At 44.5% G+C, this 27,243-nt stretch overlaps 2 protein-coding genes across 2 annotated transcripts; both read right to left on the bottom strand.

Annotated features, from left to right (window-relative positions):
* Positions 1-13,557: 13,557 nt before the first annotated feature.
* On the bottom strand, positions 13,558-15,325 carry LOC144704417 (uncharacterized). The gene is made up of 4 exons (XM_078576834.1): positions 14,947-15,325; positions 14,447-14,652; positions 13,689-13,972; positions 13,558-13,576 (listed from the first exon to the last, which is right to left on the bottom strand). The coding sequence occupies exons 1-4, from the start codon at positions 15,323-15,325 to the stop codon at positions 13,558-13,560; spliced, it is 888 nt and encodes a 295-aa protein (XP_078432960.1).
* Positions 15,326-24,007: 8,682 nt separating this feature from the next.
* LOC144704355 (germin-like protein subfamily 3 member 3) lies at positions 24,008-24,819 on the bottom strand. Its single transcript, XM_078576765.1, has one exon. The coding sequence runs from the start codon at positions 24,780-24,782 to the stop codon at positions 24,150-24,152; it is 633 nt and encodes a 210-aa protein (XP_078432891.1). The 5' UTR covers positions 24,783-24,819; the 3' UTR covers positions 24,008-24,149.
* Between the last annotated feature and the right edge of the window lie 2,424 nt (positions 24,820-27,243).

Below are 27,243 nucleotides of genomic sequence, written 5' to 3'. Positions count from 1 at the left end.
ATAAAATTTCTAATTTATACTATAAATTTCAGGGCGGGAAATCTCCAAAGCCTTTTTAGAGAGCACTAGATATCACCAGACTTCTTTTAAAAAATAACGGTTGTATACATTAAATTGTGAAATGAGATTCCCAATGATTTTTTAGCCTTGGATGTTATGAAAGTTCTGTTTTAATATTTATGTCTACAAAAATTATGTGAGGAAACTAGGACGATTTCAGGCACTGGCGTTTGGGCCTGATTTTGCCCACGATGTACAAATTATGGACATTTTTTGGGAGGAGAAGTCTCATGTCTAGTAAAATTAGGGTTGTAAAATTGTATTATAAACTAATTGATTATTATAATTTGACCATACCTAGTGGTGAGGGGTTCATTTGGTTCATTCAGAAGAATTTGCTGGAACTGAACAATCTGCCATTATAAAACTTGGCTACTATACGGGTTAATACTTGATAATTGTTTTGAGCAAAGTAACATCAATATTAAATTCATGGGTGCTGATTTATGAGAGAGATAAAGAAATACATCATAAAGGGAATCAGCTACTATTCTTGTTTATTTAAATATTTATTCGTTAATACTCTGCCATCTTTCGTACTAAAATTTAGCATTATTTACTACTCATCTCCCTTTCTCCTTCATTCTTTTGTATGAAAATTATAAAAGACAGTGAAAAGATAGAAGGGAGGTAGGGAACAAGAGAGTGCAAGATATATATATATATATCTTGATGGGTATCAATATGACTTGCAGGTCAGAATTATAGAGTTTTAGCTGATATTTTTAGGAATAATGATATCTTAATATTTAACGTCTTTCTAGACATTTTTTTATCCACTGTTTTACTTTTAGAGTCAACTACAAACTGAAAATAGGTCAAGATCTTACTGAAAGAGTGATTTGTTTAGTGAATTACTACATAGCACATAAGAAGACATTTCACTAAGCAAAAGACACTAAATTTCAGATATAAATGAAAATATGATTATTTCAGAAAGAAAAATTAAAATTATGTTCACTTATGTTCCTCGGAAACTGTGGCATTTATTTTTGATTAAATACAACTAAATAGGACGTCACAACGGAGTTCAATCTGTTACATGATTCTTAATCACATTAAATGAATTTTCTTGCCTCCTAGTGAAATCTTAGAAACTATGGCTATTGGATACTAAATTGACAGTTTAGGTGATACTGAATTGAGAAAATTAGGAATTTAAGGATCTTCTAAATACAAGATTTTAAAATTATATCCAATATTACTACAATTCAGCCAATATAATGTATTTATTATGGAACAAGTAGAGTATGCTTACTTGATGGATAGGCTCACTTAGTTGATGTCAAATGTGTATTTCAAATAAGAAGATTAGAAAGTCCTTTATTAAGTGTCCTTCCTCTTAGCTTAGTTGGTGATTAGTAGTTACTTTAATAATTACATAGCCCATTTCACATTGTATGAACTTATTAATTCCCAGCCCTTTCCGGTGAACTTATAAGCTATGTAAAATTCACAATTTATTTTATTGAAATAAGTAATACTCACTAGTAATTCAGTGTAGGAAAAACTGTGAAGAGTAAAAAATTTAATGTTAAATAATATTGTAATACATTCAACAACATTAGTAATTTGAAATACTTAATATCAGAGTTTTTAGATCAAATTAAGATACATATTAATATTTTGGAGTAATTTAGAGTTTAGTTAGTTTTTGTGAGAAACTATTGTCTATATTTTTTATACCTTTTGGAAAAATAAATAATACATTTGTATATTTGACCACTTCAAACCGGAGAAAATACTTAAAAGCCAGTCAATTAGGTCACTCTTAAACAAATATCAATAGAGGCAACACCTAGGTTACCATGCAGGTTATTCCCCTGAAAAAAATTTTGAAAAGAATTTTTAAGATGATCTAGCAGCGATGTTGTGGCTTAGGATAGCCCTAAGACATTACCCATAAATCCACTATTATACATTCACATCATCATTCAAGGCTAGTGCATGAGCCAACTAGGGTTTGTGGCCAACGTATTGTTTTAAATTGTTGTGGAAACCATAAAAAATATATCAAAATCCATTATTTTTAAAATATTCCAGTAATCCATCTCCAAGAAAGTATCAGTGGAACTTAAAATTTTCATTATATAATGATTATGATAACTTAGTTATCATCTTTGTACTATATTGACAAGCTTTAATGTCAGTGTTATGTAATCTTTCACATCAAAAATGGCTTTCCAATTTTTAATGATAGGTGCGACATTAGGAGCAGTGTGAAGAAGCAACTCTGAGTCTGAATCTGAGTTGACTTCGTAACATGACGATGAATAGTAAATTTTTAAAAAAAATTAAAAATTTTAATTCATCAATTTTTATGTGTATAAAAATGTTTAAGGTCGTTTTCATAATATACATTCACAAATCATTCATTATCATCTTACTTATTTAAATGATTTAAATAATTCATATAATCATCTATTTGACATATTTTAATATTCATGTATGAAAATGAAGATTTTAATGCTTTAAAGGAAATTCAAGAATAATATTGGGATTCATTTATAGGATAAAAGACGATCAATTTGATATGACAATTGAAAATCTATGATCAAAATTTTGTAGTGAACGGCACATATCAAATCAAACCTTTCAAACAAAACAAAAGAGATAGTGAAACAATAACCTTGGATGGGTTGAATCCTCCAAAGTTTGGTCCCAAGAATGAATGGTCTCAAGAAGCACAAATGTTTGTTTATTGACATATCCCCACAGTCCTTTGCATGTTATATCTTCTTAAAAACTGTTCTTCTTCTTGATCATTTTTGCTACAGAACTGAGGAGATCTTCTCATAGTGCCAATCACACTGAAAGATGAGGCAGTCGAGAAAAATAGAGAAGGGGGTCCGAAGGAGAAACTAGCATGAGTATTTCTCTGTTCAAAATTTTCATAAAATCCAATACATCTTAAGTATACCACCTAATGTCTAATAAAACATGTGTGTGACCTTCAAAAACCATGTACCGGTCTAGTTTATGAATTCATAATCCAACCAACTGTTTGATGTCTCACCTCATTATTTAATTTTATTTAACACATCTTTTAATTTTATCTAACACATATATCCATTAAACCAAGTTGATAGGTCAATTAACCAATACACGAGGTGTGGTTATCATAACTAACATGCTAATTTTAATAGTTATTCATATATTTTAAACATTTATTTTCATTAAAGTGGTCATAAGTGCGTGTTATTTTAGTTTAAAATAATTATTATGTTCTTAGAACAAACTTATAGTTCTTGTTGATTTTATTGTGTCATAACAAAATCTCATGACATTATTTAAGAAGGATAATAAGTCATTGAATATAATTTTAGATTTACTTAAATTTTATTTAATGGATTATTATATTTTATAATAATCATATAATTTAATCAATTTTATTGTAGTTTTATTGATTTTTACGACCTTAAATCCACAAATGATTAATCTAATAATTTTATAAATCACAATATATTAATAGAATGAATAAAATATTTTAATGCTTTAAAAATGGAATTTATTTGATTATATCTGCTCAGCTACATGTCACAACCCCATTTTGTTTGGATCGCAGTCAATCATTATCATCATTCTATCATCTCTTGTTGCAAAAAAAATATGGTTGGTGTCAACCAATCTTTAGATACAACAAGTAATTAAAATCCATGTTCGAAGGCATTTTTAAGTATTAGTTTATAGCTAAGAAGGTGTGGAACTGATGCCACACGTTGTCAGGGACGTCGTTTGGTTGATACTGAGGACGATGGCTCGGTACCTAGATAGTGATGTCGGATGTTGACGGTGTCATCGTCCGACGGATAGATAACCCTTATTGGGTTTATATAACTACGATGCACTATGAATGTGTCCTACGTGTTGTACGTGCATGCTCCACTCGAGGGAGATGCCGAGCTCTGTGCTCCGAAGGGGTCGCCGGTGACGACGACTGTGGCTTCTCGAACCTCGTCAGAGGGAAGAAGACGTCTACAGCTGAACAAAATCAATCTATAGGGCTCGCACGTAATGGATGGACTCGTCCGTACTGGTAAGACACTTACTTGCGTTCGTAGTTTACGCTCAACCTTCCTTTCTCACCTACCTAGCCCAAGCGCGGTGGATTCAACCAAAAATACAGTGGAATGAGTAAATTAACGAGCAGCGGAGAAACAACATACTTGGTCGGCACATACTTGTTGTGCAGTTTTGGCGGAGAGACGATGTATCTGGCGGTGGCTGAGACAAAAGAGTGCGGATGAGACGACTCGACAGCTGACGATAGTCCGATGCTGGAGCAATATACGAAGAGAGAAGCACGAGGAGGGGAAGGGGGAGTGGCCAAGAACAGTGGCCCACCCGAGCTAACGAGCTTGCCAAACTCACCTCTTGAGACGGGAGCGGTACGTAAGGCACCCAATCACAATGGTGGGTAGGGGTAGCGGCGGAGGACACAGTCACGTAGCCCTCGACAAGGCACCATATGTAGAGGTGGTCGTACAACTGGTGACTTGATCTCCACAAGTACTCCTGACCACCAATGAGGTGCTACGGTCAGTGATCAAATGTTAGCGGGAAGAAATAGGACTGCTGACGATTAACAAGCACCACGGGGTGCTGCCTCGTGGTTGCAGTTGTGAGCGGCCCTTTGGGATCACCCAGGACGATGGATGTGCTGACATGGTTGGGCGTCGGGCAAGTGTTTTTCCTAATGAATTTGTGCTTTAGTTATATATATTTTTTAATATTTTTAGAAGTAGGTTTACTACATATGAAGATAAATAACTAATTAAATAAAAATATAAAACAAAGAAAGTTAAAATATAATTATAATATGTATGATAATATTAGTAGGCAGAAAATACTTTTTTGGTATTTTTTGAAGAGTATTTTGAATCCAAAATAAAATAGGAAATGAAACAGCTGGCGCTCTGGACTTAGTCAAAATTTGGCTAAGTTCGGATGCTAAATGGGGAAAGTGGCTTGGTGGAGGAGAGAGAAAAAAATGGCATGCACTAACTTCACTCTAGAATGAGTTCTAGAATGAATTTTTGAGCATGGTTGGATGCATTGGAACCATCTGAATATTGGCTAGCTGATCCAATACTAAAAAGATAGACAAAAGATGAACAGGTAAGAGTGAAAAAGGAGAAATAAGAAGGTAACCTCTTTGTCACACCCTCCAAGGCCCAAGGGACTTCTTCTCCTTTCCACCAACTTCTTCAGCCCTGGATGCTTCCTACTCAGCCTGGCACTCACTAAGGTGAATGGATCTATGACTCAATTTCACTTAGGCCACCAAACATTACTTTGAATTAAATCACAAGATGAATATTACAATAGGGTGAAGGGGTTTATATAGGGAGAGAGAGCAAATGAGAGCCATTGGATTTTTAATACAATGGATGGCCAGATATTCTTTTCTAGGTCATGATCCACATCCATTATGGTCCTCCAATCAGCATTGAGACCTTTTAAATACCCCAGGGATGTTCAAGACTTCTTTATTTAATTAGCATTAAAGGTGCTATCTTTAAGTCTCCACCCTTGGATGTTTTATGGATTGAATGGCTGGATCTTCTTCTCTGGCTTGGATCCACGTCCAAGGTGTCCTCCAATCAGTATCCAAGCACCTGAAATGGTCATAAATAATCATGACTGGACCTTCCCCTTGCCCTCCTTTCTTTGGCCCGAAGATGCCTTTCATAGTGGGCTTAGTGGAGCTTCCCTAGTAGGCCTTTAGACTAGAGCCAGCTCTCTAGATTTGGGCCTCCTTTCTTGGCCCAGGTTGTGGCTGGGCCTGCTCCTTTGGGCCAAATAGCTTCTTCTTCATTTAATTATCCCCTTTATTCATGAAAGTTTCACCTAATTCCTGCATCTTCCACATAAACTAAGAAGAGAGTGAGATTCATTCCACTTAACTCATTGAGTTAAGTGGGGTTAGTCCCACAAATGACAATAATTAACTCCAAATTAGAAAAAGGTGATTTTATTTCATGATTTTTCACAACTTAACATAAATGTTGATAATATATCTAGATAAAGATAAAGAAGTACATAAATTAGCTAGAATTGCACATATATATTACTATCATTTTGGATTTATTAGTCGGGCGTCTGGGGTTGGTATGAAGGGACGATGCTTCTTGTTGACCGGGTCTGGTAAGCTTCCCGTTAGTGTTGAATTCGGGGAAATTCATGCACAACCGATCAATGTCAAGTAATCACCACCAGGACCTAGAATTTGGGCACCTAGAGATCTGGATCAGTCAGTTATCCACCAAGTTGTGATCCTGCGATTGCCGCAGGCGGAATCCTCCATGAAGTGCCAGAGTGTCGCACCGAAGGGGCAAAATGCCACGCTCCGGAGAGAAACAGCCTGAATCCCGTACGCGCCTTGGGCGACGGTCGTCGCCGTAGATCCCGGTTGTTGTACTGCCCAGAGGCCTTTGTTGACCAAGTTGGACAGCTCCCGACTACTGGCAACCAACGGTGGAGGAGTCCGCGTGCTGAGCGAACTCTGGGGCGTGCGATGTCACTGAGGGGAAAAGGAATTGGGGAGAATTGGATTCTCAACCCACCCGGGAGTGTACAATCTCACGATGGGGCACCCTTTCTTCCTTTCTTGATCTTCTTGCATTTCCCTTTCCTCCTCGTCTTCTCTTCTCCTTTCTTCCTGATCGAGGGTGAGACCAGAAAGGAACAAAAAAAATACTTCAAAAAATTCTTACTGGTCTGAAGTTTGTAGGCCGCCCCCTCTTCCCTTATAAGGGGAAGTCACTTGGGCCCCTAATGGGTCAACAAAGAGAGGGGGGGGGGTTGGTCCATTAAGGGGGAGGGGGCCCTTATATAATGGCTCCCCCATTACAACCAAACAAAATAACATAAAACGACTGACACAGACTCGACGAAATGACTGGATGGGACCGAGAAAAACGTAAACACGGATAGACGGAGGGGACGACAGAAATCAGAACACGATAAAAGTGAGCATAATTTCACCAGGCGGTCGACGAAGATGGTGGATGACGTGGACGACGTCTTTGACGAGTCAAGATGGCATGCGCCATCAATCCTCCTGGGGCCAAAAGAACTCGGCTTTGACGAGTTGGGGTAGCTAACAGCGACAGTTGGGGAAGACCTAGTCGTCATTGGCGTAGCTTGCTATATGTGGTATGCGGGTCGTCTACACCTACCTATAAGAACCTTCACGATACCTCGTCCCTGCATTGTTAATTACCCCATGCAGTATACAATCGAATGACTCGTGCCAATCGAGCGAAATCATCGGGGAAGTGGTCACAGCAAACTCGCTCACATTAAAGGGATTTAGAAAGGCCAGGTTGGAGGGGAGAGAAGGGGCTCAATACAGGGTCAGGCCCACCATGTTAAACGTGGAGCTGGTCCCCAACAAAGGAGGGACTTCGATGACGTAGGTGTGACCGCCTACTCGTTGGAGGGTCGAGAACAGGCCGGCACTACAAGCGTGTAGCGATGTGGCAGACCCGGGAGAATAACTCTCTGGCTGAATTCTCACCATCACTCGGTACCCCACATCGGACACTCGGATTTGGCAATGCAAGTCGGCAGCCTGCTTGTACTTTGCATGCAAATGCGTGGATCTAACATGGCGATGGTGATGCAATGGCAAAACATGCTGGGCAAATGCATGATGATGACTCACTATGGGTGCTAGGGTATGGGGTCTTGGAGGGACATGGCCGTTGGCGATCTCGGGTGGGCTCAACCTGGTGGCGTGGGCCTCCAGGGAGTCAGGCGCGTGCTCGGCGCATGGGGTACGGCAACGGCGGTTGGCCATTACCTCGTGGATGGCACGACGGTCGCAATGCATCTACCGCTGGTTATCCTTGCTTGGGAAGAGTGCGGGGTCCGCACTAGGTCGGGGAATCTCTCTGGTGAAGCTTATATATGGTAAGTTAAATGAATCGCGTTAAATAAGAAGGGAGAGATTGGTTCTTATAGGGATCAGTAGCAAGCGCGTTAAATGGATGTATGGTAAGTTAAATGAATCTTTGCATCTCTATGTTAAGTTGAAGATGATATATTAGGTTTAATCATGCTTTTAGATGGATCAATGGATGGTATTTATGTGCTTTAGGACATGAAGAGATGCATACTTGATAACAAAAATTATTGGGTTAATACCATGAAAGATATATTTTTCTGCATTGGGGTAATCTCATATGTTTGGTATCAACATGAAAATGATTAAATATACTTTTAAAGTGATAATTTGATTCTCATAAGTTTTTGGGCATTTTAAAGGATGTTCCAATACCATATTTTCAAATAAATTATTTTGTTACTTCAAATGTTTTCTTGAAGCCTACGTTCTTCAAGCATTGTAAAAGAGGCAGTACAAGAGAAATAGAAGTGTGATAACTAGTGTTGTGAAGGGCTAGATTATATTTAGGCATAATTCAAAAGGCGATATGAAATAGTACATAATTCAAATGTCTCATATTTTTTACAATCTTAAGGTTCCTCATTTGCAGACGAGTATATTGTGTATATGGCTCTTAACTCTCTTTATGCAAATTTCAATCAGTTAAACTTGTGATCTAACTGTCATATAGGTCCTTGGTCCCTCAATGAGCTCATTTATAATTGTGTACAAGAAGAGAAGATACAATATTAAAGCTCACATGGTTTGAAATTGCTCACCTATCCCATCCAAGATTAAGCTCAAAGACAAACCAAATCCTAATGTCAAGATTAAGATTAAAATTGGCCCGCCTAAAAAGTTGCAACATGAGGATTGAATAAACTTATTTTTGAAGGGTGTTGGAGACTTGGAAGAAATAACAGTATACACTTTTATTTTATTTATTTGAAGATTAACCTAGCTTGAGTTCCATGATACAGATCTTGGGTTGATTTAGGTGCTACTACTCACATAAGTATATCAATCGAGGACTGTGTCAACCTATTTGGTTCTCAGGCCATAATTGAAATTAAACATGATCAATTCATGTAAGGAAAGATTGCAAATGGAATGTTGACAACATCTACAAATTCTATGATAAAAGTGCACATATTATATCTGTGTTTTCTCGGTTCTTGTAACAAAACAGGTTGAAATGTTATTGTGTCTAGCCTCTGCATGTATCCACATAATCCATGGAATTTTAGATACCCTAATTCCCCTTGAAAAACCCCATCATTACTCCTCCATCATCATTACTCCACTGTTTTGATCACGTCGAGAGTGGTGAGGATATAAGGGGAGAAGGGAGAACAAGGGTGTGACACCTGAAAGTATTTGGCCTACGTAAATTTCATTTAGGGGATTTCCTTATTTATAATGTGATTTTTTCCTTAAAACTCCTAAAGTTTAAGCATATATTTGAAAGTATAAAATACTACTTGTGTTTGACCCTCTGTACCCATGTATTAGTCTCTTAAATGACTTCAATCGCCCAATAGCCTTTATATTGGCCTTCCAAATTAGTTATCTATATGATCATATAACTATATATATATATCAATTAGTCATGCACTGTTTGACCCAAATGAAATGTCAGATTTCTAGACCATGGAGGCCAAGCTTCACCTTGTGCTCTAGAATATACACACTAGTGTGTATTGGCTCACTCATGGAACATGTCTATATAGTCACTCATTCAAAAACTTCATGACATTGTGCTCCTTGAGCTGCCAGTTCTTATACCAAGAATAGAAAATCCCCACGTGACCACTAAATCATCTTCTCAAACTTCTTGATTCATCCCAGCCAAGACTGTTTGAAGTACCATGAGGTAGATCTCGTAGGTCATAGTTAAAACACAACCATCCATCTACAATACATATTTAGTTTCTCAGCTCTACACACCACTTGCATAATCATGACATGAATAAAACCAATTTACTATTTGTGATAATAATATTTAGGGATTCATAATAAAAAATTAAATGAACATTTTCTACTAAAGAACACCCATTATCTATGCTTAGTGTCTCCACACTAATGGTTACGAGATTAGCCATACTCATCATATGAGCGAGAATGTACAGCGCTAGTTTATTTCGGTATTTGGATGTCATTCTTGAGTATCCCTTGAATAGGAATACTTAGATCAAATGCATATAAGCTAGTGATCTATGTATTGTGATCTCATCATAATTCACTAAGTTGAATCATGTATTCCTGGAGTTAATGATAAGCATCACACATGCAATAAAATAAATATATTATATTATTCAACATTGAAAGAGATAGGAAATGTATAATTGGAATGTTGGCCACATCTATCTCGATTACAACTATCATAACTAAAATGAAGATAAGAGAGTAACTGATCAAGTGGGTGGTAAAGATATGGAGGTTGAAACTTTTGCTGTCATAAAATTAAATTAAAAATAGTTATAATTTGTAGTTGGATCAGAACTTTATTTTAAATTCCTTTAAATTCAAAAAATACATATTTTTTGATTTGGAGAAATCAAGTTATCAGTCTATATTTCAAGATAAATGTTAGTTTAGAAATTTATTATACATAAGATTTGGATGCTTTGTTTCCCATGATAACACAGATTTGTGTGAAACTGCATGTTCATCATATCGTTCTTTTCATTTAAGATCTTTTGGAAAAAAATAGAGCCAGGAGATGATAATTCATCATCTATATGGCACAAAAAGTTGGGTCACATCTCTCAGAAAGGCTCAAACGCTCATTTCATTAGAAATTATTGACCCGTTACTCCAAAGTCTTTGGCATGTTTTTTAGATGTATACTATGAAAACACAAAACACAAATAGACAAGATTCTTATAAAGATTTGGATGTTTTTGAATTGATACATGACCTAAAACATCTTGGGAAGGTTACAAATGGTTTTAATTTGGAATTATTTTTGATATGGACTCTTGTATCTTATATACTAGAAGTCTCAAGAACATAAGTGTTCTAAAGGATGAAACTGAAGTTGAGAATCAACATGTCAAAATAATTAAAACCATTTGATGCCGGACGTCATCAAGACGTCGTCCGGTCGGCACCGAGGGTAGCGGCTCGGTATCGAATCAGGATCTCAATCAAACGACGACAGGCAGCGTCGTCCGAGAATGCTGATGGGCAGGTATAAATGATGACGATGATGCGTGAAAGCCCTACTATGGTACGTGCGTGCGCCAAAATGCAGTGTTGCCGTTCCAGAGAATGACAGGATCACTTCTGGTGAGGTCAAACGGACCTCCCAAACCTCTCCCGAGAGGGTCGAGGGCGAGTACGTCGCCGAACGGGGATACCCCGCTGATATGCTCACACGCGTCGGGAGAACCCGACTCGTACCGGGCAGGTAAGACTCTCGTATAAATTCATCGTTTTCTCAACCTGTCCCGCTCACCTATATCTAACCCGAGCGCCGCAGGGCGTGGGGAGCGGCACTGGGCAGTGCGGATGGGTAACGCGGCTGCGCGAGGCAGGCCGTCGATGCGTCGGGGCGGATTCGGCTGACGGCGGCGGGTGGAGAGCTGCGGCGAGTCTGCCCGAGCAGGCGGGACCAGTCGACGGCAGAGGAGCTGAGGGGCAACGGCGACGGACGTCGGGGCGGCGGCGTGGCCGACCTGACTGCGGGACCGTCCGGCAGCGACGGGAATGAGCGGCGGCGGCGAGCGGACAGGTGGCGGTGGGAAAACACATCGGCTGTGCTACGGTCGACGGCGATGGAGCTGGACGGCGGGGCTCCGGCAAGGTGAGTCGGCGAGCTGCGGGCGGCCTCTTCTTTCCTCACCTTCTCTCTTTCCTCTTCTCCCTTCTTCTTCTTCTTCTTCTTTCTTCTTCTTCTTCTTTCTTTTTCTTCTTCCTCTTCTCACGAACATGAACAACTCTCTGAATTCTCAAACGTTATAAATTCCAAAGAAAAAATCAAGAGTGTCTTTGGGGGTGCCCTCCCCTCCCTTATATAGGAAGTGTGAAATGGGCCCCCCTTAAACAACAAAGGGAAGAAAGAAAAGAAAAGGGAAGAAAAGAAAGGGGCTTGTAAGGCCCACTAAGGTAGGTGGGAGGGGAAGATATCCTCATATGGGTTCTTCCCCTCGCTACAACGACAAAACGATAAGATGAAAAGCGATGACGAGAAAATAAGAGACAAGTAAAACGATCCAAAGGTGGCGCGTCATCACGCCGTATATCTGAACCCAGGGTTGCGCGTCGATGCTGCAGCTCATCGTGTCGGCTGGACACGTGTCAGTGGCGGGCTCGATGACGGTGCTGGCTCCTTGCGTGACGATTCTACGGTGTCGGACGGTGTTGCGCCATCAATCCTCCCGAGGTGGAAAGGACTCGACTCCGTAGAGTCAGGGTGGATGAACGGCAGCAGTGGAAGTAGATCTGGCCGAAGGCGCTGGAGCTCCTGCTCTGAAATCCAAGTGTCGTCCGCGCAAGTCCGTCCCGCCCAGCGCACCAGGAACCTCCTCAATATCCCCTCACCTGCATGGTCAATTACCTCCTGCAGTACACAATCGATTGCCTCGTGCCTATCGGGTGAAACAATCAGGGGAGTGGTTCTGGCAAACTCACTCACGCTGATGGGGTCTAGAGAGTCTGGGTCTGGGGGGGTGAGAAGGGGCCCGATACGGAGTTAGGTCCGCCACATTGAATGTAGAGCCTATTCCCCAAGTGGGGGGAATCTCGACGATATACGCGTTGTTGCCCACTCTTCGGAGGATCGGGAACGGGCCGACACTATGAGCATGCAGCTTCGTGGCCGTCCCGGGAGAGTACCTCTCCGGCCTAAGTCTAACCATCACTAAGTCTCCCACGTCGAATTCTCTGGGTCGACGATGCAAGTCGGCGGCTTGCTTGTACAATGCATTTTGCTGCGTGATCCTATCATGAATGTGATGATGTAATGCAGAAATATGCTGGGCAAATGCAAGACCGTCTTCGGAAACCCTAACATGCGGATCTATGGGAGCTAGGTCTAATGGTCGACGGGGTGCCTGGCCGCATGCGATCTCAAAGGGGCTCAACCCGGTGGTACGATTCACCGAGGAGTTTTATGCGAACTCGGTGCGCGGTATGATAAGATCACACGATGCGAGATGTTCGCCAACTAGGGAACGGAGGAGGTTGCCCAAACTTCTGTTGACTACCTCCGTCTAACCGTCGGTCTACGGATCGTAGGCAGTCGAAAATTTGAGCTTCGTGCCCAAGAGGCTCCACAATGTCTTCCAGAAGTAGCTTGTGAAGCGTACGTCACGATCGGACAAGATCGAGGATGGCAGGCCGTGGAGGCATACAATCTCCCTAAAGAAGAGCTGGGCGACCTTCACGGCGTCTGATGTCTTCGTGCAAGGCACGAAGTGGGCCATCTTTGAGAACCTATCCACGACTACCATGATGAAGTCGTGGTGCCTCGCGGTGCGAGGCAATCCTAGGACAAAATCCATGCTAACGTCGTCCTAGGGACGCTTGGGCGTCGGTAGCAGGGTATACAACCCGGTGCTCTTCTTGACCTGCATGGGCAACTATGTTGCCGACATCGCGCTTTAGCGAAGGCCAGTAGAACTGGTATTCTATGTCCACAATCATCTTGTCGCGGCCAAAATGGCCACTAAGTCCTCCGCCGTGACACTCCCAAGTGAAGAAGTCACGCTGCGACGTGCGAGGCATGCATAACCTGTTCTTATAGAACAAGTATCCATCCGTGATGACGTAGTCCCTATAATCTTGGGACAGGCCTCGTCGGACCTCGGCGATGATCGAGCTGAAATCGGGGCAGCTGTCGTACCCGTCTCGGACCGTCTCAAAACCTAGGACTGTCACCTTCATGACGTTTAGCACATGGGCTCTCCGGCTAAGGGCGTCGGCGACAACGTTGTCCTTGCCCTTCTTGTGCTTAATGACGAATGTGTAGTCCTGTAGGTACTCGACCCACCTGGTGTGTCGGTCGCTCAATTTCTGCTGCGAGTGCAGATACTTGAGCGCCTCGTGGTCCGAAAAGAGGACGAACTCCGAAGATAGGAGGTAGTGCCGCTAGTGTCGTAGGGCCTGTATGACGGCGTAAAACTCCTTGTCGTATATGGAGTAACGCAGCTTGGCATCATTCAGCTTCTCGCTGAAGAACTAGACGGGGCGACCCTCCTGGCTAAGGATGCCACCAATACCAATGCCCGAGGCATCACATGTGACCTCGAACACCTTCCCAAAATTGGGTAGGCGAAGTACCGGCGCTTGTGTCATCATGAGCTTTATCTACTAGAAAGCTCGCTCCGCTGCCGGTGTCCAAGTGAATGACTCCTCCTTGAGGCAGTCGGTGATGGGAGCCGTGACGGAACTAAAGTTCCGTATGAATTGTCTGTAAAAGGTTGCAAGACCTATGAAACTCCTAGCGTCGTGCATGTTGGCCAGTGTCGACCACGACGTGATGGCTCGGACCTTCTCTGGGTCTGCGACAACGCCTTGAGCGGAGATGATAAATCTGAGGAAGGCAACTTCCGAGTTGAGGAAGCTGCACTTCTTGGGGTGAGCGTATAACTGCTCATGCCGCAGGACAGTGCAAACCTGCCGGAGGTGGTCGAGGTGCTCATATGTCGATCGACTGTAGACGAGAATGTCGTCAAAGTAGACGACTACGAATTTCCCTATGAACGCGCGTAGTACCTCATTCATGAGACGCTGGAAAGTACTAGGCGCGTTGGAGAGGCCGAATGGCATTACTCTCCACTCATATAAACCGTCCTTTATCTTAAAGGCGGTCTTCCATTCATCACCGGGACGAATCCAAACCTGATGGTATCCGCTCCTCAAATCTATCTTGGAGAAGATAGTAGATCCTGCCATCATGTCGAATAAGTCCTGGACTCGGGGAATGGGAAAACGGTACTTGACCGTTATCTTGTTGATGGCACGACTATCGCAGCACATACGCCACGTGCCATCCTTCTTCGGAGCTAAGAGTGCCGAAATCGCACATGGGCTAAGGCTCTCCTGGATAAGGCCCTTCTCCAAGAGCTCCCTAACCTGTCGTAGTAACTCCTCGTACTTCGGCGGCTCCATGCGGTAATGCGGTAAGCTCGGTAGTGACGCGCCGGGTACTAGGTCGATTGCGTGATGTATGTTCCGCATCGGGGGCAATCCACCTGGTAGCTCATCTGGGAAGACATCTCTGAACTCTGATATGAGAGCCTCGACCTCTGGAGAACGAGGTGTAACTGGTGGAATGGTGGGGACGTCGAGGGTGACGGCGAGACACAAGGGCGTGTCGTCACCCTCGCGACCCAGGTCACGGGTAAACAAGGGCCCTCTGGCGACCATTAACCCTACGGGTTTGGTCGCGGCCGGCTTGTTCGCCGGCTTCATGGTATATGGGTACCATGTAACCCGTCATCCCTGGTACATGAACGAACAGGTGTTCGTTCGTCCGGCTAAGGTGACATCGTGGTCATACAACCAAGGACGGCCTAGGATGATGCTCCCCACTTTCATGGGGAGTACGTTGCAGAGGACGTCCTCGGCGTAGGCACTCACCTTCAACGGAACGCGGCATTGACGCTTCACGGGTCGTGAAGAAGCATCAATCCACGAGACGTCGTAGGGAGTGGGGTGCTCAATCGCAGCCAACCCTAGTCTGGTGACCATCGTGTCAGAGATGGCGTTGATGCAACTCCCACTGTCCACGATCAGCTTGCACGCCTTGCCATTGATCTTGACGTACGTATAGAAGATCGAGGTGCGGAGGGCCGCGTCAACGAAGGGTGTTGGCTGTGGTGCAGCCGGAGGGGTCCTAGCGGGGTTGGTAACCCGCGGTGATGGTCGTGCTCTGCTAGTGCCGGGTGTGTCGACAGCGATGTTGGCCAACGGCCGGTTGGACACACGTGGTGCCACAGAGGGGGTCTCTCGTGCCCCGATGATCTGTATGTACCTGATCTGTCCATCGGGCTCCTCATACTCGAGGGCGTACTCCTCGTCTCCGTGGTAGTGATCCTCCTGCGGTGTGTCCGCTCCATCGATGTGATCCGTGTCGACATCTCCGGTGTCGATCAGAAGTGCTGAAGAGGGACATTGATTGGCCTGGTGTCCTCTTCCTTGGCACTTGTAGCACGTCACGTGTGCTTGGCTAACGGCAGTGCTCCGGGTCGGTAAATCTCTAGTGGCAGCCTGAGCTAGTGGGGTGGACCCTACGAAGGTGACAGGGGCGGTTCCTTGCCCCCAGTGGTCGGAGTAACCCGGGTAGTCGCGGGTGGTGTTGTACGTGCGGGAATGGACTGGATGGGTGGGTTCGGGGGCGCGGTGTTCGCGCTAGGTGCCGGGTGTCGTCGGCAGGTGGATCCATATGCTCGACTAAGTGGTAAGCCTCGTCAACTTCGGCTGGTTGGCACTCGAGGACCTTGCTGCGCAAGGCAGGTCGGAGGCCATGGGTGAAGAGTCCAATGATGATCCGTGGGTCCTCCATGAAGCGGCAGCGCATCCGACATTCCTCAAAGGCTTCGATGTACTCCGTCACCACGAGTCGACCCTACTTGAGGTCGAGCCACGAGAGAAAGAGGGACATCTGGTACTGCCGAGGAACGTACTTGCTCCTTAGCTTCTACGCCATTTCCACCCAGGACGTGATGGGTTGTCCTCGTCGCTCGGCAGTGACTCGCTTGTTCTCCCAAAAGATCTTGGCCTGTCCACCAAGTCTCGTCTCCACGTACTTGACACAGAGGTCATCATCCATGCGATACCACCAGAAATACGAGTTCATGTTCGACTCCCAGTCGATGAACTCCTTGGGCTTCCAAGAGCCCTCAAAGACGGCAACGTCGGCGCGCACGCTCCTTTGGATGCGTGCACGGTGCTCCTCACGCCAACGTTCATCGCCGTCCAAGTGCCGCTCGGGCACGGGGTAGTCTCCACGTCGCGGCTCCATGTGGCGACGGGGCGGGATCGGTTCGTAACCGCGGTCATACCAAAGGTGGGGAGGACCATCCCGTGGTGCGCGGTCGATGTACATCGCGTGATGTGGGGGTAGGGGGACATCATCAACCCCATAGTGTCGTGGTGGGGGCAGCCGGAAGTAGTCGTCACGGCGCGTTGGAGGATCAATCATCAGCCTAGGATCGCATAGCTGGACAGGGTCGTGTCGGCAGACCGGATAGTCGTGGTCCACATCGCGATCATACCGACGGACGTAAGGGTTCGAGCGGACCGGTCAGTCCGCGTCATACCCGCGGGCGAGGTCGTCCCGCGGGTGCGGCATATCCCAAGCACGGATATCCTAGGGCTCTCGTGCTGGCTCCCTGATCAGGCACCTCTACGGAGGGACGCCGTCGGAACGGTGGTCAAAACCCTCGTAATCGTCATCGAGGTTGTGGATGAGTCTCCCTTGGGGTCCTTGTCGAGCAGCCCATGACGGGTTGCGAGGTCGCCCTTGGGCGGCCGGACCCACATCAGCCCCGTGCTCGGACGTCCGTTGGTTGGCGAACATGCATTCCATGCGTTCCATCCTAGCAGTCATGGCGCAGAAGTAGGCTCCCTGCTTGTCCGGGGGCTTCTCTCGAAGCGGATTCTGGCGTGGCGCTCCTCCCCGTCCTCGACCCCGTGTGGGGGTCACTCGAGGGGTGTACTTGTCAACGGGAGACTTCCCGTGGGGTCGTCGATCGACGGTCGCCCTATCCTCATAATCACTAGGCGAGGCGTCGTCGAGGAATCGCAGTGAGCCACGTGGAGAGTGTTGCGGCTCGTGGGACGCACTGGGAAGTTCCGGTTGGCCCGATGTACCGGGAGCACCCGTACCGTCGGGTGTGGTCCGCGTGGCCTCGACATGCGGTAGGACGGGGTCGGCTACCGGGGTCGCGGGTTTGGGTCCCGAGAGAGCAGTATCATTGCCTCTCTCGTCGTGCGACGGTTTGGATCGTCGCGGGGAGGTAGAACCTCCGCATTGTGCCATCCGTGAGGATTGCGTCTCTACGGCCATTCTTGGAATTCCTATATGAATGTTCAAAAAGACGATGTAATGCGGATGCAACTAGATGCGGATGCGAAGTCGGAAACGTGCTGTGGGCGACCACAGTCGGGCTCTGATACTAATTTGATGCTGGACGTCGTCAAGACGTCGTCCGGTCAGCACCGAGGGTAGCGGCTCGGTATCGAATCAGGATCTCAATCAAACGACGACAGGCAGCGTCGTCCGAGAATGCTGATGGGCAGGTATAAATGATGACGATGATGCGTGAAAGCCCTACTATGGTACGTGTGTGCACCAAAATGCGGTGTTGCCGTTCCAGAGAATGACGGGATCGCTTCTGGTGAGGTCAAACGGACCTCCCAAACCTCGCCCGAGAGGGTCGAGGGCGGGTACGTCGCCGAACGGGGATACCCCGCTGATATGCTCACACGCGTTGGGAGAACCCGACTCGTACCGGGCAGGTAAGACTCTCGTACAAATTCATCGTTTTCTCAACCTGTCCCGCTCACCTATATCTAACCCGAGCGCGGAGGAGGCAAGTCGAAAGTGCACTGAAGAAAGTAAGAGATGTAAAGAACGGAGGGTTGGGAATACCTTTGTCGCGTTGGCGACAGATATCTCGTATCAATGGAGATCCGGAGAAAATAGCAGGGTCGAGAGCGCCGGCGTGCGCCTGGTGCAGGAGTGGAAGGTGGAATGGTGCGGACGACAATCCGGGGAGGTGATGGGGTACTGGGCGCAGACAGGAACTCCGGCACAGTGCAGGGTGCCGAGGCGCGCGGGCGAGCGCAGCGCGGGGCGAGCACGGCGCGCAGATGGGCACGGCGCGCTGGCCGGCATGGCTCACAGGCAGGCGCCGTGTGCGGGCCGCATGGTGAGCGGGGGAGCTCGGAGTGCAGAGGCACAGCACGCGCGCGGACACGGCATACGGGCAGGCATTTTGTGCAGATGGGCGCGGCAGGCGGCCGCACGGCGCGGGGAACGGCGCTGGGCAGTGCAGATGGGTAACGCGGCTGCGCGAGGCAGGCCGTCGACGCGTCGGGGTGGATTCGGCTGACGGCGGCGGGAGGAGAGCTGCAGCGAGTCTGCCCGAGCAGGCGGGACTAGTCGACGACAGAGGAGCTGAGGGGCAACGGCGACGGACGTCGGGGCGGCGGCGTGGCCAACCTGACTGCGGGACCGTCCGGCGGCGACGGGAATGAGCGGCAGCGGCGAGCGGACAGGTGGCGGTGGGAAAACACATCGGCCGCGCTACGGTCGGTGGCGGTGGAGCTGGACGACGGGGCTCCGGCATGGCGAGTCGGCGAGCTGCGGGCGACCTCTTCTTTCCTCACCTTCTCTCTTTCCTCTTCTCCCTTCTTCTTCTTCTTCTTCTTCTTTCTTTTTCTTCTTCCTCTTCTCACGAACGTGAACAACTCTCTGAATTCTCAAACGTTATAAATTCCAAATAAAAAATCAAGAGTGTCTTTGGGGGTGCCCTCCCCTCCCTTATATAGGAAGTGTGAAATGGGCCCCCCTTAAACAACAAAGGGAAGAAAGAAAAGAAAAGGGAAGAAAAGAAAGGGGCTTGTAAGGCCCACTAAGGTAGGTGGGAGGGGAAGATATCCTCATATGGGTTCTTCCCCTCGCTACAACGACAAAACGATAAGATGAAAAGCGATGACGAGAAAATAAGAGACAAGTAAAACGATCCAAAGGTGGCGCGTCATCACGCCGTATATCTGAACCCAGGGTTGCGCGTCGATGCTGCAGCTCATCGTGTCGGCTGGACACGTGTCGGTGGACACCGTCGATGACGGTGCTGGCTCCTCGCGTGACGATTCTGCGGTGTCGGACGGTGCCGCGCCATCACCATTTAGTCTGAATGTGTATGTCAATCCTTTATCAAAATCATGGCTGAGGTGAACAACATCTAAGACATTTCGTAATATTTTTAGAGGTGCGTGGAATTATCTTTCATTACACTATGCCAGGATCTCCTAGAATGAATGATGTTGATGAAAAAAAATCAACTCTGAAACACATGATAAGAAGCATGATTAATATAATAAACATTACATGATCCTTTTGGGGAGTTTCTATAAGCAACAACTTATTTGTTAAATAGGGTTCGAACTAAAGCAACTCAAAATAACATCAAGATATTTGGATAATTATTAAACTAAGTCAAAATCATTTAGAAATTTGGGTTTTTAATGAAGAGGCAAGACCTTACATGCCTAAGTAAATGAAACTTGATCCTAGAATGGCTAGTTGTTAATTTGTTACATACTGTGAAACATCAAGGGATTCCAAGTCTTATGAGCTTACTTGTACGGAAATGTTTGAGATGGGTAATGAAATATTTTCATGGACCCTTTACGGAGTTTATATATGGAGATAATTTTTGAGATAATGCGTTTGAAGAGAATTATTATGTGCCAAAGCGATTTGTAAAGCAAAAGCTGAAACTGGTGGAAGTAAAGGGCATTACCTATCTGCTATCACATGAACTTGTGAAGAAATGATCAAAAGAGCTTAAAATCTCATATCATTTCTTGAAATAAATGAGATAAATTTGAAGCACTTCAAATTTCTTGAATAAAAATTCCAGTCCAAGTCAACACTTGTGTAGCTTCTTATATAGAAGGAAAAAATTGAACCCTCAAGAATCAATGCCAGTGAGTAGATGAACTGTAGAAAAGTAGATCTGAAATTCCAGATAAATCGTATGTTGATCTCTAACAATGGGAATTAACCATAGGCATTGACTAAGATGATCCAATCAATTTCCATCATGCCATGAAAGTTCAAACTATCAAAAGTGGTTTGAGGCCATGAATGAATAGATTAAGTGTATCAAGGAAAATGATGTTTGGTATCTTGTCCCATTACGTTAAGGTGAAAAGCCCATTGGTTGTGAAAAAATATTTTATACCAAACGAGATTCAAAGGGTAATATAGAGAGATAAAATTTATGCCTTTGGACCAAAGGATTTGCTCAAATAAAAGCATTGACTATACATAGAGTTTTCCTCCAGTTTCTTCATAAGTCTATTTAGAATTATAATGGCATTAGCTGCACATTTTCTTATTAAGCTCCATCAAATTGATGTAAAGACTATTATTCTCAATGGAGACACTGAGGAAACAATATGTACGATGAAAATGTATAAGTTTCTGTTATGCAAATCGAAGAAAAATAATTTTCCAATTAAATAAATCAATCCATGGGTTGAAGAATTAGTTTTGTCAGCGTTGCCCAATGTTTCATCAAGTCATCGTCTCTGGAGTTTTGAGATAAATAAATGTGATGAATGTTTATACCTCAAGCTTATCGGCAGTAAATACACATTCAGAGTTTTTTATATGGATGGGTTTTTGTTGATTCTAATTATTTAGCCCCATTGTGAAAAAGCAAATATTTTTTCCTCAAGGAATTTTGTGATGATCTCAGTGAAACCTGTTTCATTTTAGGAATATGGATAAATTGCCACCATACTCCTAATATTTTTAAGTTGTTACCAAAGGCGTACATTAATAAAATTTTCAAAAGGTTTGATGCAAAACCTAAAATATGAAATATGTAGTACTGGAGGACACAAGTTTTCTGTCTCTGTTAAGGTGTTAAAATAACTTTTAAGCGAAGGAAATAAACGACATTCATTTTGCATTGGCTGTTGAAAATGTGATGTTTGCCAAATTTTGTACATATCCAGATATTATGTTCATAGCTGGGATGCTTTTCAGATGCTTGAGAAATCTATGAGTGGATTATAGGATAACAGAGAAATGATGATGTGTAAATTTCAAAATAGTTAAGGACTACATTGTCATGTGCAAGAAGCCAAATAACTCACAGATTATCAGATATTCTGATTGGGAAATTGTTGGATGTAAGATATTAGGGGATCTACATCACACTATAATTTCCTTCTTGCTAGAGGATCCAAATCATGAATCAGTCCTAAAAAGTCACTAAAATCCTCCTCCATCAGGGCAGAATAATATACTAAAATGTATGAGGCATCCAATCAAGGATTCTGATTGAAGAATCTTTTCAATGGACTTTGCATTTTGAGTGGTATAGAAAAATATCTCAAGAAACATTGTGAAATGAAGTAAGGTTTGTTTTTCTCCAAGAACAATAGGTTCTTGAAAAAATCTAAGCATCTAAACATCATGTACGTACATGTTAAAAACAGTAATTCATAGTGGAGAGATATGTACAGTGAATATTGGGACAAGTTCATGATTTTGGATCCACTTGCCAAAGGCTTTCCAGATAACATGTTTTCAAATCAAACTTCTCATATGTGTGTTCATTCTTGGGAAGAACTATGAATTCAAGCGGGAGTTTGTTTTTGATGCTTCTAATTGCAGACATGCAAATATTTCTTCAGAAATAAATCGTGTACTCTTTTTATCCATGTTGAATGCTGATCTCTATGAAGTTGGACCGGAAATGTTCTCTTTGAATCTCAGTTAATGAAATTTTCATGCTACACATTCATACATGATCTATGTCATTCGTTATAAGAATAAAAGTGACTTTTTCTGGCATAGCTGCATAAAAATATAGAGAAAGCTATTGCACTCCACATTCAAATGATGAATGGCGAGATTTTTTAAGAACCAACTTTTACCTCATAAGGCTATGTACAGTTGTCTATGTGATCATAATTTTGTTTCCCAAGTGGAAGATTCATGTATATCATAAATTTGGCTAACAGACATTATTAATTTACACTTAGGGTTGTTATAATTTGAATACCCCAATTAGGGTGACTCTTTAAAATCTGCGATTAAGGTCAGTTACAAACTCGATAAGGATAAGTTTGTAATTTGTCAAACCCCATGCGCAACTTCTTTTCTAGGGTCCTGGTCGCTAGACCAGATATTGTGTGACCCTCAAGAACTAATCTGCATGGAAAAATCAGTCTCAATTGTGAAGGTCCAGAAGATCCACTTCCCGTCCAATTCACTTGATGGATTCAGGAACTCTTCTGGTTGGAGAGAATTCTATTATCCCTGACTCGCTTCCAGTCTCTCTTCCATCTCTCGCTCTCTTTCAGTCTATCTCAGCTACTCCTCCCTCCCAGTCTGTCTCCTGTCCTTATCTCTCATCTGTCTCTTACTCAGAGACATGTGACGCCGTCACAGTTTTCCAATCTCTATCGTACTTCATATCTTTCCTACTCTCTCTCTCTCTCTCTCTCTCTCTCTCTCTCTCTCTCTCTCTCTCTCTCTCTCTCTCTCTCTCTCTCGCTCGCTCTCTCTTTTATCTCTTTATCCCTCTCTCTCTGTCTTGCTCTCTCTCTCTCTATCTCTCCATCTCTCTCAGTCTTGATCTCTCTCTCTCTCTCTCTTTATCTCTCCATCTCTCTCAGTCTTGCTCTCCCTCTCTCTCTCTTTATCTCTCTATCTCTCTCTGTCTCTGTCTTGCTCTCTCTCTCTCTCTCTCTCTCCCTCTCTCTCAGTCTTGATCTCTCTCTCTCTCTCTCTCTCTCTCTCTTTATCTCTCCATCTCTCTCAGTCTTGCTCTCCCTCTCTCTCTCTTTATCTCTCTATCTCTCTCTGTCTCTGTCTTGCTCTCTCTCTCTCTCTTTATCTCTCCATCTCTCTCAGTCTAGCTCTCTCTCTCTCTCTGGCTTGCTCTCTCTATCTTTATCTCTCTATCTCTCTCTCTCTGGCTTGCTCTCTCTATCTTTATCTCTCTATCTCTCTCTCTGTCTTGCTCTCTCTCTCTCACCCTCTCTTACGCGTCCACCTTATGGGGGTACTCTGCGGACGAAGCTGTTTTATCTTTTATCGATTTGCTTCCTTCTTATCACCAAGGGTTCATGCCTCTCTAAGCCACCACCCATCTCACAACGTCAACGTGGAATCATTAATTCATGCTCTTGTCTTATCGCTATTTCCATTACTCTCGATCTCTAACTCTTCTTTTATTTACGATAAAATAAAATATCGACCGATCATCCGCAAGCAAAAACCCGGCGCAGTGCACGTCAAGAACAACAACAAGAACCACCTCATACAAAGAGAAACAACAAACCGCAGAGGACTTGAAAAGAAAAACTTCCGCACCCAAGTTTAGAGCTACAGAGCCCGAATCCACAAACAACGAGAAGAGAATTAAGAAAACAAGATAGAGCTAGATAGATAGATAGATAGCCAGAGAGTGAGAGGAGAGTGAGAGATAGCCGATCAGTTGGTGCCACCGAGGACGGCCTTGAGCCTCTGCACTTCGGCGGGAGACAGGAAGGTGGTGCCGGAGACGAGCTTGGACGGGAAGCTGCTTCCGAACAGAGCGATGGAAGTGATCTGAAGACCCGGGTTAGAGCTGCTGAAGGTGACGATGGCCTCTGCTGGCGCGCACCCGTCGTTAAGCTGGAAATGGAGAAGTCCTTGCGGGAACACCATCGCGTCGCCCTCGTTCAAAGTCTTGTAGTAAACGCTGTTGCCGGAACTGATGAAGCCCGCAACGATAGACCCCGCGGTCACCACAAGAAGCTCGTTCCCGTTGGGGTGAACGTGGAGAGGGATGACCCCTCCAATGGCTAAGTCCAGGCGCGCCACGGAGATGCCGAGGCCATTGACGGCGGGGTACTGCGCGTCGAACCCCGGCGTTACGGCGGCCTTGATGATGTTCGTCGTGTTGCCGGCCGTGCTCAGACCGCTGAAGACGAAGTCGTCCACCGTCAGGGCAGACTCCTTCTTGCACGGGTAGCCTGAAGGAGTCTTCGCCGCGGCTAAGTCTGCCACGCAGAAGTCTGTCACTCCTGCCATGGCCGACGGCGCGGCCAACAACACAAGGAACAACGCCGCCAACGCCGCCATCGTCTTCTCTATGTTCTTCTTTTGCTTAGGGTGCTGGTTGGGAGATGGGTTTTATAGGGCGGGGTGGATAACAGAGGCCCAGCCTGGAGAGTCAAGCGATGATTCAAATCTGAGGTCCCTTCCCGGGTGGCTGTGCTGCGGCAATGATGGATTGATAGGATGGAGTCACGGGTTAGTGGTTTGCTTCGAGAAATGACAAGTGAGACGTCGGCTGGGCCAGCCATCGTCCGTTTGGAAGAGCCGGCCTTGCCTTCGGGCCCAAGAGGTGGCCTGAAACCGAGAGAGGGAGAGAGAAAGATAGACAAATAGGTAGCTATATAGATAGATTGAGAGGGAGAAAGAGAGATAGAGATAGTGAGAAAGAGGGAGAGAAGAGAGAAAGAGATAGAGATAGTGAGATAGATAGGTAGAGAGATAGAGAGAGAGTAAGAGAGGTAGAGATAGTGAGATAGATATTATATATTATCTATAGAGAGAGTGTGTGCGTGTGCGTGCGTGCGTGTGACAGAGAGAAAGAGAAGGAGACTGAGAGAGAGAGAGAGAGAGAGAGGCGATACCGTGGCCTGAGCTGGAGTCTGGCCCACGCAGTCTTCTCTCATGGGTCTGTCAAGTACATTGAGGGAGCTGTGATTAGATTTGGTATGGTTAGGGCTAGGGTTTCCGAGATGACACCGGTAAAATAAAGGAACTGGTCCAGGCACGTCTCTATTGGGAAAAGTTTTCTTCTAACGTTTTTTAGACAACCTGTAGATAGATAATACGGAGACATTTCATTTCAAAGTAAATGAATGTGAATCCTACCTATGATTGAACCTTAATCAGCATGCGACTCATATTTGTATAATATGCCTCCAAATACAACAATAGAATAGATACTTTTGAAATTTGAAATCGTGCGGAAATCTTTTTATTATATTGATGAATTCGATAAATATTCGCTGATGCATACTGAATGTCGAAATGGCAGTAGCCTTTGTCTTCACGTAGTCTTTCTGGGAATCCACTTCATTGTAATGTTAGATTTCCCCCCATAATGGTCATGCTGCTTTTTCCAAGGATTGAAATATTCCTCTGGTTTTGATAATTCTACAAAAACAAAACATTCTTTTTATAATCTGAAATGGGCAAAACCAGTGCAAACCTTCAGAAAATCCTGCTAACGAATAGCCACCCTTCCAAATTTGTCTTAAGTCCAAAGAATCCAACCATCTACTAGTAAGCCAATTTTTTTAGCCATTCCATTTGCTATTATGCCAAACCCTTAGGGCAGAGTGATTATTCTCTTAGAATGATGAAGCAAATAATGTTTCAAATGATGTACCAATACTAGCATCCCCTGATTCCTACATGTACCATTTATCATGCAAAAATATCATAGTGATGACCTTTTAATAAATTCCTTTAATAGAATTAATATCACGGTACAGCCCAAACCAGGTCGAAAGTCTGCGATCTAACCTTAGGCTTTTTTTTGGTACGGTATATCCCAAACTCACTAAGTCGTCTGCGATATATCCTGGTGATGACGTGGAGTCCATCATGGCTGCTAGGTGGATCTCCGGCCAGATTTTGACCTGGCGGAACCCACCTGGCAACCACGCTGGATTCCACGTCATCACCGGGATATGTCGACCTGCCAAGGGTTTTCCGATAAGAGAGAGAGGGGCATTCTATAGAGAGAGAGAGAGAAGCAGCCTAGAGAGAGAGAAGGAGAGAGAGGTTCTAGAGAGAGAAAGAGAGGTGTTCTAGAGAGAGAGGCATTTTGTAGAGAGAGAAAGGGAGAGAGACCCGACTGAAGTCCGGCAGAACGCCTCTCTCTAGAACACCTCTCTTTCTAGAGAGAGAGAGGTCGGGTCTCTCTAGAGCGCCTCTCTCTCCCTTTCTCTCTCTAAAAAATGCCTCTCTCTAAAACACCTCTCTTTCTAGAGAGAGAAAGAGGTCGGGTCTCTCTAGAGCACCTGTCTCTCCCTTTCTCTCTCTAGAACACCTCTCTTTCTCTCTCTAGAACCTCTCTCTCCTCTCTCTCTAGGCCGTTTCTCTCTCTCTCTCTCTAGAATGCCCCTCTCTCTCTTATCGGAAAACCCTTGGCAGGTCGACATATCCCGGTGATGACGTGGAATCCAGCGTGGCTGCCAGGTGGGTTCCGCCAGGTCAAAATCTGGCCGGAGATCCACCTGGCAGCCACGATGGACTCCACGTCATCACTAGGATATATCGCAAACGACTTAGTGAGTTTGGGGTATACCGTACCAAAAAAAAGCTAAGGTTAGATCGGAGACTTTCGACCTAGTTTGGGCTGTACCGTGATATTAACCCTAGAATTAATTAATGTTACCATTAAAATTTTATAATTACACTATTATGTTATTTATTATTGTTAACGCAATAAATTATATTTGGAATGCACTAACAAATATCTATGGTTATTTATGGGTCTTCATCTTATTATATTATTAATTTT

Source organism: Wolffia australiana, chromosome 6 (genome assembly GCF_029677425.1).
Source record: "Wolffia australiana isolate 7733 chromosome 6, ASM2967742v1".
Classification (NCBI taxonomy): domain Eukaryota; kingdom Viridiplantae; phylum Streptophyta; class Magnoliopsida; order Alismatales; family Araceae; genus Wolffia; species Wolffia australiana.
The sequence above is the reverse complement of the archived record's forward strand: the minus strand, read 5'-3'. Positions and strand labels throughout refer to the sequence as shown.

Coding starts and splice junctions, on each gene's coding strand:
- LOC144704417 (XM_078576834.1), bottom strand. CDS start 15,325: ATGGTCGCCAGAGGGCCCTTGTTTACCCGTGACCTGGGTCGCGAGGGT. Junction 14,653..14,946: donor CTTAGCTCCGAAGAAGGATG/GCACGTGGCGTA, acceptor GCGCGTTCATAG/GGAAATTCGTAGTCGTCTAC. Junction 13,973..14,446: donor TTGTCGCAGACCCAGAGAAG/GTCCGAGCCATC, acceptor CTGCACTCGCAG/CAGAAATTGAGCGACCGACA.
- LOC144704355 (XM_078576765.1), bottom strand. CDS start 24,782: ATGGCGGCGTTGGCGGCGTTGTTCCTTGTGTTGTTGGCCGCGCCGTCG.